Raw genomic sequence first — 12,559 nt, forward strand, 5'->3', positions numbered from 1 at the left:
ATGTCTGTCCTCCAGACCGAGGAGTATGTGATCTCCCATGGTTTCTCCTCTCAATGTTCTTGGGATATCTCCAACATCCCACGTTAACAACAAACCTCTATAGCCTGGTCTCGTACCAGTTACGAAGCAGTTACCTAGATGATATTGCCGACGGCGTAGGCGAACGTCTCCTCACACTGAACGACGGATTCCTCAATTCCGCCGCATACAAGGCCGCCGGATGGCGAACAAACCATGCCCTTTCGAAGCGAACCCATTCCCCTCCTATACCTACCGCAATCGCGTCCGAGTATTTCCAGGCGCCGCGCTTCGCCCGCCACACCCTCGAAGACGAAGCCGACGATGCTGGGATGCTTACCGTTGGCGGGGACAGCACTCTTGGGCCCGGGATGGCGATCAAGCGAAGACGGCGGCGGGAGCAGATGGAAGAAGATGATAGCAGCGACCTCAGCGACGAGAGCGATGACGAGTCCGATACGCGGCCTGCACAACAAATAAAATTTGCCAAGATGCCGGTCAGGGGGAGGGCGGGTTCATCCCCGCTACAATCTTCGAATCTAAGGCAGATGACGACCGCGTCGTCGCCGCATGCTACCGGCCATGGACTTAGACGGGGATCGCAGTCGGCTCTCGATACGGTTAAGGAGCGGGTGAGGCGAGATACTGTTACCAGCAGCGAAATATCTTCTGAAAATGAATTTGATGCGTCTGGATTCCACCGGCAGCGCGAGCAGGCCCGCTTGGCTGCCCGTATGGCTGCTGCTAAAGCTAGTCGGTCTCGGGCCAAGTCCAACGATGACATCGTTCCGGGGCTTCCACGTCACGACAGCTTACCGTTACCTGAAGAGGAAGAAGAGGAATCCGACGCCTCTGATATATCAGATGCCGCTTTTGCGGAGAGTATCGACTCCGCCTCCATCCTAGACGCCGTCGACAACCCCATTCACGGCTCTCCTACAATCCAGGTCGTTGGGACACCCCCTCGAGCATTTACAAGACAATCAACCATACGGAGGTCGCACGCTCCACAGCCCAGAGTGCTCGAGGCACTCCCTCCGCCTCGGCCAATGAGTACAATTCGGCCGATAAGCATGGTGCAACCGGTCAGCATGCTATCAGAGCTACTGGGGTCGAAGAAGTCTAAGTCAAAACCTACGATGCCTTTCCAAACTTTCGCATCCCTCTCTGGAGAAGGCGATAATAGGAGGCCCATGCTTCTTCGGATATACGTCCCTTTCTCTGAGGATCCCGACGAGCCCTTCGAGGTGCTCATTCGTCGTGACGTCAGTGATGATGCGGGTGGTAACTTCCGCGTCGTCACCGTGGGCGATGCCATCGGCCTCAGTCTTTTACGGTATATTCAAGAGAAGAGGCAACCGCCCCTACCGACGGAGAAACTCAACGTCAATTGGTATAGCTTACGAATTGTCGAGGAAGGCGGCGAGATCGATGACGATTTCCCGCCACTAGAGAGGAAGAAGCCGCTTGCGTCGTTCACCACCGTTAACAACCGCGCCGCGGCATCAAATTTCCAACAAGGCGCGGCAACTAGAGGTGGCGGCAGAAACAGGGCAAATTCCAACAAGGCCCATGATGAGTTTGCCTTGGTTCAGGCGTCGGCATCGGAATACGAGGAAAATAAGAAGATCACGCCGGAATATGAACCCGATGAAGAAGAAATAGATGGAGACGGTGGTGGCGATGACGACAAAGATGCTACGCCGAAGAACACCACACCCCAACCCGACCTGGCCGCCTCCCGCGCTCCATACCAACCCAGGCAGAACCCTGTTCTAACGACTGCGTACCGGCCTGGGGCACTTCTGGACCAACCCCAGGTGGTTACGTCGGTGCCACACGCGAGGGGACAGCAGAAATTGTTACGGGTCAATATACTATCGTCAGATACGGCCCCGGGCCAGTTGGTTACATTGGACGTGACTACCGATACCTATTTAGCCGAAGTACTAGATCTCGTATGCAAGAAGCGGCAACTGGACAAGGTCAACCACGTTCTCAAGATCCCGAACTCAGGGGCGGTGGTCATGGTGGATCGGCCTGTGGCGTCCCTTGGAGCGGTGTCAGAACTAGAACTACACCGCCGGCGTTTCGCCACGGACGGCCCCCTCACAGTAACGGGATCGCCTAGCAGCGCGTCGCCGAAGCTTCCATTCACGGAGGGCGGCCAGCAGAAACGATGGAAGAAGGACAAGTTCATGGGGGTGCACCCGCTAGCGCGGGAGGCGCTGAAGCAGGACGAGCTAAACAACGCCAACTACAAGAAGTATACGGTTTGGCGGAAGCAGCCCATGCGGATCGTGGGGATGAGCGAGAGGATTTTCATCATCGACGGCGAATACATCCACATCATGGCGGCTTCAGGGGCCAAGGGTGTCGATGGGGGCAGGAAGGCCACGACGGTGCATTTTAGCAATGTCGTGGGTTGCAAGGTTATGAGGAAGCATCCGACTACATTCAAGGTACGTCATTTCCACGTCGCATAGTTTCTTTTTTATTTTGTTTTTCCCTCCCCTGCGATGCCGTGTGATCCGGTAAAGCTTTTTTTCTGCTTGCGAGTCTTCCGGTGTTAGAAGAGAAGGAGGAAAATGAATGATTGTCGTCGCATGGGTAAAAAGGGAGTCGAATGCTAACGGGGTTTCCCCTTGTTCGAATTACAGTTAGTCGTGTACAAAGCTACCGAGAGCAAAAGATATGACTTCGAGGCCAAGACGGCGGACGAGGCCAATGAGATCGTCAAGGAGTTGAAGAAAGGGATCTCGCCGTATCGAGACGTTTAAGGAGTTCGGGCGCCGAGAGGGGACTAGGGGCAGTTGCGAGAGCATCATTTATGAAGGGAGTTTGCGGAGGGTTCGGCATCAAGGCGGGAGTTTTGGGGAGTTTGTCTCTACATTCCACCAAGGCTCATCCTTTTTTTTTTTTTTTTTTTTTTTTTTTTTTTTCTTCTTTTCATTTGGAAGTGCCTGATATGCGGACACTAGACCCCGTATGTGGCGTCGTTCAAGCTTAGCTAGAAAAATATTAAGAAAAAACGCTTGCGCGTCTTTCCTCTTGTTGGCGTCGGACATGTAGTAAGCTCTGTGTATCGGGTGAACCTTTTTTGGCGATGGATCGACATTGGGATCGATCCTGAGGAACGGGAAGTATGTTCGCCTTGCATCAAGCGGAGAAGTAAACAGGGAACCAAAGGTAATAAACAAGACTGCAGTCAGGGTGGACAGGGTCAATGTGTTTGGGGCCTAGGCGTGAACCTACAAAGGCTCTATCTAGAATGTATACTTACACTATAGAATTGGGTTGAGTTGGTGGATGGTTGTTGTCGTCGTTGCTATACTTAGAAGCTTGAGGCCTGCGTTCACCGTGGCCAGTCTAGCTACGAGGTATTCAACTAGGATTCGCAAGCAATTCCCATGTTTCAACACATCGCAAAGGCAGAGCAAAAAAAGGCAATCAAAAGGTAAAAAGGGCGTACGTTTCCGCATGTGGGACCTTTGGACAAGGTTAGACGAGAGTGGGAGTAAAAGAATGCTTTGACCAGAAAGATCACCGAGAGCGACGAGGAGAGGGGCCTAGAGGCCAGGCTGGGAAACATCATGCAATGTTGGCGGGGAAATGGACACAAGGTTTTGACGGGGTTTCGACAGAGGCTTTGTAGAACGTTGCATGTTTTGAGCTGAACATCGATGAAAGGGCCCAGGCCGACGACGAGATCAGATTGATGTATACTGTGCATGTAAAGAACCCGTTAATCGATTGCCTTGGTAGAGTGTACAATTCAACGAAAATAGTTGGTCAAAGAGGGAGTGTAGACATTCGATTCGGATGGTGTAATTCTAGAAGTATGTAAGAGGAGAGTAGCCCCGGAGGGCTTGCTTAGGACCGGTTTTTTACTTCGTACGCGCAAGCAGGGGACAGGCTATGCATTGAGATCGGCAAGGAGATACAAAGCCGCATGTTGGGGTCGCAGAGCTGAGAGAATTCAATCTACTTCTCCGAGGCGGTGGGCGGGCGTTGGGAATCGCCGTTGAAGATTGGTGGCCCGGCTGCGACCAGCTCAATGGCATGGTGGTTTACATTCATTCGATGGAACTTGGGAAACAGGCACAGCTCGCATTTGGGAATTTGAAATGGCGGAATGGGACGAGGGCAAACGGGATGGAGAAAGCGGGCCTGTGGCCTGGCTAGCCTCAGAGTAAGAGCTGAGCATTGCGAGGCTCTGCTATGTCGTCTGTTCTCCCATGGCCCCATTACTTCGTAGTTCCCAGCTATTAATAGTTCGAGCCCAGCCCAAGCCTGGGACTTGATCGGATCCATGGATTCCTGCGTTCCCACCACGCTCACGACAGAGGAAAGGCAAGGAAGGATGAAGGCCAGTTTGCGCGAAGTCGCACCTGCAAATGTCGAACTGGGGTCTGTCAGCTCGGGCCTGGTGCACGAGCATCCAAGAGAGAGAGCGACTGCGGGACCGGGGGACGTTTAGCTCTCTCCGTCTCTCTCTTCTCGCAAGGAAAAGAGAGAGCGAGAACTGTAAACCTTACCATCGTCATACCCCAAGTTCAACATCCTAGCAACTGTGACCAAAATGCAGTGTAAACCGTGGAGTGTGTAGTGTAGGGGATAAATTGGGGGAGATACACAGGTACAGTTGTAGAGTACAGGTCGACGACGCCGTCATTGACGGGTTTACGCAACCACCATGACGCAATTGGAGCCAAGGTCTTGCAGGTGCCAGCCAACTCTTGCCATTCTACGAGGGACAGCCCGGAGGTGCCTTGGTCACAGTGGGGAACTTCCCCGTCTTTCGCCCTCATCTCCTACGAAGCATACGAAGTAGTTGATGCCATTGATTTCCTCCAACCAACACACCAGGAGTAGCCTGATCTCTCAATCTATCAATTATTACCGTGAGGGTCCGAACTGAATCTGCAGAGACAGAACAGCGTGTGCTCACTGATGTTAGGACCAGTTGAAGAGTTCCTGGCATGCGCCACGGTGGAACCTGCCGGGTGTCCGCATCCGCATATTGATCCGTGGACCGGAGAACGGAAAGTTTACGAAGTAGCAGTACAAAGTCTTGGCACCCGGGGCAGCGGGACGTGGATCGGGTACCCATCAGCCATCAGCCATCAGCCATCAGCCATCAGCATCAACCCTTTCCGAGCCTTGGTTCCCTTGTAAATCCGCCGGAATGCTGCCCCATTTCTTCATTCCCATATTACCGACGAGAATGCAAAGACTCGTATGTTGGCTACGTACCCGAGGGTGGCGTACGGTGTCTGGCATATTCCGCTTCTCACTCTATGGCTGGCGTACCTGTACACTCCAAACCTGCCTGCTGCTCTTCGGTGCTTCTCCCATAATTTGCCCGCGACGGAACCATGGTTGAGTTAGTTATATTGGACTCTTTTCTTCTCTGGCTCTTTCGGTATTTTTCCAACTCCATTCTTCACTGGTACATGCACTGCATCACTTCTAAGACCCATTAACTAAAAACAAGCTTTCTGTCTAAGAGCTATGTTCGTCTTGCCCCAACTACTAGTCCTCGCACCTCGCCTCGTAGGCCACCAAAAACGATTGATTTTGACGCAGGTTCCCGGACAAGCCGTACCCTCCCTGCCTAACTTCGATGGAATGGTACATAACTCTAATGCGTGCATGAGGCGGCGGAATATGTACATTCGTATCTGCAAGGCTCTTCATATTTTTGTTTTTCTTTTTCTGTGTCTTATTCCGCCCCCGCCGATTTGTAGCACCACATTACAACAAGAAACAGTGGGTTTATGCTGGAACAAGGGCCAGGGATCGGGTCCAAACATGGTGGGACTAGGAAGCTAGAAGCCGTTATTACGAGCTCCGTCTAGTCTGGCCCGCCCTGGTGCCTCAAATCCATTCCTGAGCTCGCTGTGCCAGTCCCTAGTCTGGGGTCAGATCCTTTTTCCCCCAACTAAACAGTGGCTACTCTTCATATACTCCGTAGTCCAGGTACAGGGCGAAGCCATACTTTTCCGGCCGTGTTTGAACACACGCAATTGGGGCGGCGTAGATGCTCCAGACCCGTTCGGAGCTGTCTGCGTAAGATGTGTTTCTAAGCCCTGGGCAGTGGAGTTTGCATTGATCATACTTTCCTACACCTCTTTCGATGAATGCAACAACGCGCCCACTGCCTGGGCCAACTGACATTCCGGTACCTAAGTATTGGAGATTCCGATGCTATCCTGACGTGCTGCGAAGTCTAGCAAGAAAAGCGCCCCCCCCCCCCCCAAAAAAAAAAAAAAAAAAAAAAAAAAAAAAAAAAATGAATGAGTCCATCTTAACATCCTAGAGTCGTGGAGAGAGAGGCTCGTCTGTCGCAACCGAGGATGAACCGCAGATGGGAATAGGAAGAGGAATACCTGAACGTTTAAGGGAACTGGTTCACTTTCGTAATGGTACAAGCGAGACTTGCGACGAAGTCGTGGCTTGTAATTGTGTGGCCCCAACTTAAACCTGCAATTAGCTGCGGTACGTACCCACCCCGGGAAACCCGGCGTGACGTAGCCGGACTGTCATCAACGACCAACGCACCAGAACGATGAACCAGAGACAAAAGCACGGCAGCTGGCATGTACAAGTAGCTCGGAGACGGAAAGGCTCAAAGACTCTCAGAGTCCTTGCAAAGGACTCGAGGACTCAAAAAGCTGTTCAGGATGGCGCGTCAAGTTATTTATAGGAAAGTATAACTACGTATTAGTGGTCTGATACATTCGCAAGCTATTGAACCATGATGCCGACACTCCTCTCATTTCTCTACAAGTATGGTATTTGGAGCCTCTTCCAGGACCGGAGAGACCACGGGTAGATTGGTGTGATACAATGTACTGTCCCAAGTACGATCCCATGGTCGGCCGCCATGAAACTTGGAGCCATCCTGTTAACCGTCATTGATATATCCATAGCAACGTGGAGTTCCAGAGACTTGATACAGTATACCCAAGAGTACTGTATACAGAACTCGATCTCACTCCTCCCACCCCCTAACAGACAAGTTTAGAACAAAGCTTCAACGAATGTTCCATTCCCCTACGAAAAGAAACACAAGGGTTTTCCATGCCCCCCTTCTCCCGCTCCAATTGAAACCCCCACTCCCTTCCATACCCAACATAAGGTAGAGTAAAAAGCTTAGTTTCAGATGGCAGGACGCCGCATGGTTGGTCGGGAGACTTGACGCCATCATCCATCTTCAGCCCTCCCCCCGGAGGCGTAGCGACGGAGAGTCTCTCGGTTCCCACCTCCCCCGATCAGTCCCTCCTATATAAGACCATCCACGCCCCCAAGAGCCAACCCTTCCCAACTCTACCCTCTCTCTTCTTCAACTCCAAAAAAAACACTGTAGTACAATTCCCACCACGAAAACCATTTTTGCTTTCACTTCTTGTCCATCGTTTGACTATAAACAACTCTTTTCCCCCCACGCACGAGACCACCAACGTACAACCACCCGCCAAAATGAGGTTCACCAGTGTCGCTTGCTTGACTCTCGCCGGTTTTGCCGCCGTATGTTCGTCCCCGGGCCATCCGTAGCTATATCCCAGAGGGCCTGGGTTGCTCTTCGTCTTGCAGGAACCATGAGACAACTAACAAAAGCACTTCCATTCAAACAGGCCCAGGACATCTCTTCCATCATTAGCAGCATCGAGAGCGCCGCCACCAGCGTGATCCAGTCCGTCACCAGCGTCATCGGAACCGCGACCGAAACTACCCTTACTGGAACCGGAACCGAAACCACCCTGACCGAAACCGGAACCGAAACTACCCCCACTGGAACCGTCGTCACCGAGACCCCAACCGGCACCACCACTATCAAGACCAGCCCCACTGGCACCGCTGGAGGAGCCGCGACCACCACTACCCGCAGAACCACCACGACCACCTCCAACCCTGGTTCTTACCAGACCGCTGCTGTCGGTCTTGGTGCTCTGTTCGGTGGTGCTGCCATCATGGTTAACCTCTAAAGAAGGGAAGGGATGCTGTGAGCTTTTCCTGTCACAATAGAACTTTGGACATTCCCTTTTTCTTTTCTTTTTTCTGTCCTTTGGTTGTTTGGAATGCAGGGAGGTGATTCCCCCACAAACGCAAAAAAGGGATACACGTTGCCATGCGGGAGGTGTAATACTGGGTAATCGGTGCTTGGGTCGGAACACAAGTCGGCATAATAGTTGAAAATCAAATTAAAGCTGTTCATCAAGTTCTGCTTTTCCCTCGGTTTTCATCGAAACCTCTTCTGTCAATTCGGTGCTCTCGAGCCAAGCAGAACCTTTTCCAGGTTGCTCGGAAATCAAAGTGAGGATATTTCGTATATATATAACGAGTTCATTCCATAACCAAGGCAAACACGTTGAATTCTTCTCGATCTATGCGCTTCGTGGCGGAGGGGCTCGTCACTCCTTCCGCCGGGTATCATTCCATAACCTGTCAATCGTCTGAAAAATAGCCGTAACGTCCTTCATGACGTCCTCGTCGACCTGCCCTCCTAGTTTTTGCTGGATTTTGTCGGGGTGCCACCGTACTCGCTCATCTTTGAGATTCTGGGCGAATTCCCTCTCGTCGGTACTCTCTTGTTTCAGACACCCGAGGAAGAATGACTTGACGGCGTCTTCGCTTACGTCTTTCCTTGATGTTGACTTTACCGGCCAGGGTATGCGGTCAACGGTGCCATCCCATGCCGTCCATCGCTCCAGGTAATCTTGCCATCTCTCGGCCCAAAGCCTCTGGTTCCTCCTCTCCTCGCCCATTAACAGGCTCCTCTCAATCTCCTTTGCCACTCTCCGCCTCTCCTTCTCTTGTTTCTCTCTCGCCTGCCTCGCCTCTTCCCTCTTTTTTCTCTCCTCCAAGAGGCCCTCGTGCGTCTTCTCCCACATTTTCTGCCGCACATATGCAGCATACTCCTCATCCGTCATGCGCTCCAGTTCACCCTGGGGCCCAACCCTCTCATTGGGGTAAACATGAACCGGCTGGCCATAGACGCCTTCCCAATATGCCGCTCCCTCGTCGTCTGCCATAGCATCGAAAAGACTCTCTCGAAAGGCTGCCTCCGGATCGAGGGGTGGCTCCTCATGTGGGTTAGGAGGGGTTGGGGATCGACTCCGCCTTCGGCGCCGTCGGCGTCGACGACCTTCGTCATCTCTGTCATGACGGGAGGATCGGTCGCGAGAGGATCTTCGCCTGGAAGAGGATCTATGTCTGTGGGATCTATGGCTTTTGTGGTCTTTCAGTCTCAAGCGCTTCCTTCTACGTGAGCGATCCTCATCATGCTGTTCAGCAGCTGAGTCTTTGTCGCCTCCCTCGGGGCCGGCGGAAGGGGCATCGCTTGTATCCCGGATTTCCTTGGGAGGCTCCTGGTTAATAGACGCAAGGATGTGTCTCCGCCTCGGCGAGTGACTCCGTCCATGTTCATCCATACTGCAAGTCTCCGAACATTAGTGCGGTCGGGTGAGTGTTGAAACTCGACGCGATGGTCGTCCCCCGATCGCGAGCCTGGGCTCCTGCCGCTATTCGTTTCTGGTCTCCTGTATGGCAATAAGAGGAAAAAGAAGCCAAAGAGCAGTAAAAAGTCTCGAGTATCCAAGAAGTTGGGTTTGTTGTCGTGTGTAGTCGGATTCGAAGGAGGCAAACATGACGTGACGTTGATAATTCGCCCACGGACCAATCAAGTAGGGTCGCCCGAATGAGTGGTGGGCAACGAGAACTCCAAGCTTCAGCGTCGACCGGTCCCAAGCAACTCCATAAACGGTTCTCGGATCTCTAAACACGGCGTCACGATCAGGAAGTTGACGGACCGCAGCGTTCAATCCCCGCCACTATCGCGGATAAGAAAAGCCCAGTGCGTTGAGAATGCCTCGAGATAAAAGTAGTATGACCTCACAAAGGATGGAAAGTTGAGAATTGATATTAGCCGATGATAATCCTTGAGTAGGTACGATTAGCTTGAAACGAACACTAGAGCAAACTAAAGCCAAATCTAGTTTAGTGTCACTGGACCCTGGTCGAGATCGCCTTTGCAAGGGTGTCCTCTCGAGCCGCATTGGCACCAATTCGTATTTGGACCTTGAGATCAATCTTGATATTTGAGCCTTGTCTGTCCTATTTTTTTTTTTTCCTGGGAGCAGACTCCAGAGGAGTGAGAATGGTCGTCGGCGGAACATTCATTCCTTTGCAGACGTACAATCGCTTCCACCTGATCTAGGCATTCCGGTTTTGTTTTCTTCTTATTTCCCTCTTGCCAAGTCGCTCGCTGGCTCACGCAGATCCTGCCGTGGAACTACGAACCGCCCCTATTCGCAACTTGCTTCGAGCTCGCGGTAGGGGAGCCAGCCAACTCAGGATGGGGGGTTTAATACTGCTCCTCACGCTCTGCGTAAGTAGTTTTCCGAAGTCTATATCCTTGCCTGGATCGAGCTATAGCTAACCGTCGTGGTGATAGGTGGTGATGGCGATCGCGTAAGAAGCAACTCCGATTCCGATAGCTCGACGTTGCGAAACTAACACAACCCTCGAATAGCTCATTCCTTGCCGGCGCGGTACCACTATCCATGTCGCTCACCCAGTCACAACTTCGATTCGTCTCGAACATTGGCGTGGGAATACTAGTAGGGACATCAATGATAGTGATTATACCAGAAGGCATCGGCGCCCTCATGCCTCATCCGGGAGCGAGCCACTCCCACAAGGTGAGGTCCGTTGACTCAATATCAGCCATTGCTGCGAGATCTCCTCTTGAAATCGCGATCAGTGGAGATATACCGACAGTAAATTCACACTCGAGACCGCGAGAATCGCTTTCGAGCCGCTCCGAGGACGACGACTTTGATGACCGATTCGACCACTCCCACGATCCCGATCCCGATCCCGAACCCGCGCCCGAGCCTGCGCCCGATCATAGCCATGATGATACCTCGAGTCCGCCGCCGCCTGGACCTCCAATTCGCGAGGAAGTCCATTTCGAGCTCCCGACGTTCGCAATTGGCTTTTCCATGATCCTCGGCTTCATTCTCATGTTCTTGATCGATAGGCTACCCAAACACGCTGCGGGCAACCAACCCGCATCTCTAGCGAGGGACATCCGCCTCGATACACTGTCAATCTCGCCCTCGGGATCGCATAACGATGAATCAGGTCCATTCATTGGGATCATGGGGCCATCCCATGAGCATTCAAAGAGTATGGCGACTACAACTGGTCTGGTGATCCATGCGGCTGCCGACGGTATCGCCATGGGAGCATCGTCTAGCACATCGAATACTCGCCTTGGCTTTATTATATTCATTGCCATCATGGTTCATAAGGCGCCTGCTGCGTTTGGCCTTACATCGGTGTTACTGCGACAGGGTCTCTCTAAGCGGGCGGCTAGGGCTCACCTGCTTGTCTTCAGTCTCGCAGCGCCCGCAGGTGCCATCGCAACATGGTTCCTTATCACTATACTGGGGGGTTCTAACCTAGAGGGCGAGAACGGACAGTGGTGGACGGGTATGCTGCTACTTTTCTCCGCCGGCACATTCCTGTGAGTCCCAGCTGACCCCTCCTTTTCCTGGTTGTTGCCCACCGAACACGGGTTGTTGGCTAACTTTTTACAGATACGTCGCGATCCACGCCATGCAGGATGAAGGCCACTCTCATGATGAGCAGCCTGTCATGAACGGTTACGGTAACACTCCTCAACCTAAGGGACCCGAACTGCGCGACACACTTGCCATAGTGGGTGGCATGTTGCTACCTCTTTTGACTCACATCGGCCATCACCATTGATGTATTGAAACGGTCTATTTCTCGCTATCTTTTTATTTTCCCCCGGGCCTTACCTCGTGGGATAGTGTATTCTAGCCGGCGTTGGGGCGTTTTTCGCATCGGGAGGCTATATATATACCCACCACTATGCATGATTCCGTTCCCTTGTAATAGAGATATCTTGAATTTAAAAGCGATTTCCGGGAAGAGGATGATGGGCGTGAGGTGACTGGGCCGGCGAAGCCCCTACGCCGCAGCAATAAGGTGGTATTTCCAAAATAGTATGGCGATATGTAAATATGCGAATCATTTACACATTGGTTTTCCATGAATCGTAGTGATGGTGGTACAACTGTTGCCATGTCATGTTAAACAAGTCTTCTCACCGGTAATACATTTGATCCGTGCTGTCTTCGGTCAACTTCACTCGATTCAAGTATGATGAACGCATGTCTTTTTGGCTGATATAGTCAACTTTATTTCCAACTACATCAAGGAAATGGAATCCACAACCAAACCTCATAAAATCTAAGCTGCAAGGGGACTCGACCTCATTTACATGAGTCGAAAACCGTTGGAGTCATGTCTCTAGGAGCAAGTAGCAGATAAATTACGAAGGTATTGGTGTCTCGATCGCATGGCCCGCGCTCCCCTCGTCGAGACAAAAGGAGCGTCGATATTCCAGAACCATTACCAGAGCAGTTCTGGACCTTACGTATTATCCAGCCTCTATCTACTCTTAACATCCATCGTCGCGAAGTTAGCAATCGCATTGATGGAC

General features: G+C 52.0%; 3 protein-coding genes and 1 pseudogene across 3 annotated transcripts; 3 read left to right on the forward strand and 1 right to left on the reverse strand.

Moving 5' to 3' along the window:
• SAPIO_CDS5896 (Stress activated MAP kinase interacting protein Sin1) lies at positions 1–2,798 on the forward strand (the record flags this gene model as incomplete). The annotated part of the gene is made up of 3 exons (XM_016788126.1): positions 1–23; positions 104–2,480; positions 2,679–2,798. 3 exons carry the CDS (start codon positions 1–3, stop codon positions 2,796–2,798), a joined length of 2,520 nt encoding a protein of 839 aa, XP_016642442.1.
• A 4,705-nt stretch (positions 2,799–7,503) lies between these two features.
• Positions 7,504–8,009, forward strand: SAPIO_CDS5897 (uncharacterized protein; the record flags this gene model as incomplete). The annotated part of the gene is made up of 2 exons (XM_016788127.1): positions 7,504–7,551; positions 7,659–8,009. The coding sequence occupies 2 exons, from the start codon at positions 7,504–7,506 to the stop codon at positions 8,007–8,009; spliced, it is 399 nt and encodes a 132-aa protein (XP_016642443.1).
• A 426-nt stretch (positions 8,010–8,435) lies between these two features.
• SAPIO_CDS5898 lies at positions 8,436–9,455 on the reverse strand (annotated as a pseudogene; the record flags this gene model as incomplete).
• Positions 9,456–10,378: 923 nt separating this feature from the next.
• SAPIO_CDS5899 (Zip metal ion) lies at positions 10,379–11,799 on the forward strand (the record flags this gene model as incomplete). The annotated part of the gene is made up of 4 exons (XM_016788128.1): positions 10,379–10,411; positions 10,478–10,494; positions 10,556–11,554; positions 11,628–11,799. 4 exons carry the CDS (start codon positions 10,379–10,381, stop codon positions 11,797–11,799), a joined length of 1,221 nt encoding a protein of 406 aa, XP_016642444.1.
• Positions 11,800–12,559: the final 760 nt, after the last annotated feature.

Source organism: Scedosporium apiospermum (assembly GCF_000732125.1).
Source record: "Scedosporium apiospermum strain IHEM 14462 chromosome Unknown SEQ_SAPIO_0099, whole genome shotgun sequence".
In the NCBI taxonomy this organism is placed as follows: Eukaryota; Fungi; Ascomycota; class Sordariomycetes; order Microascales; family Microascaceae; genus Scedosporium; species Scedosporium apiospermum.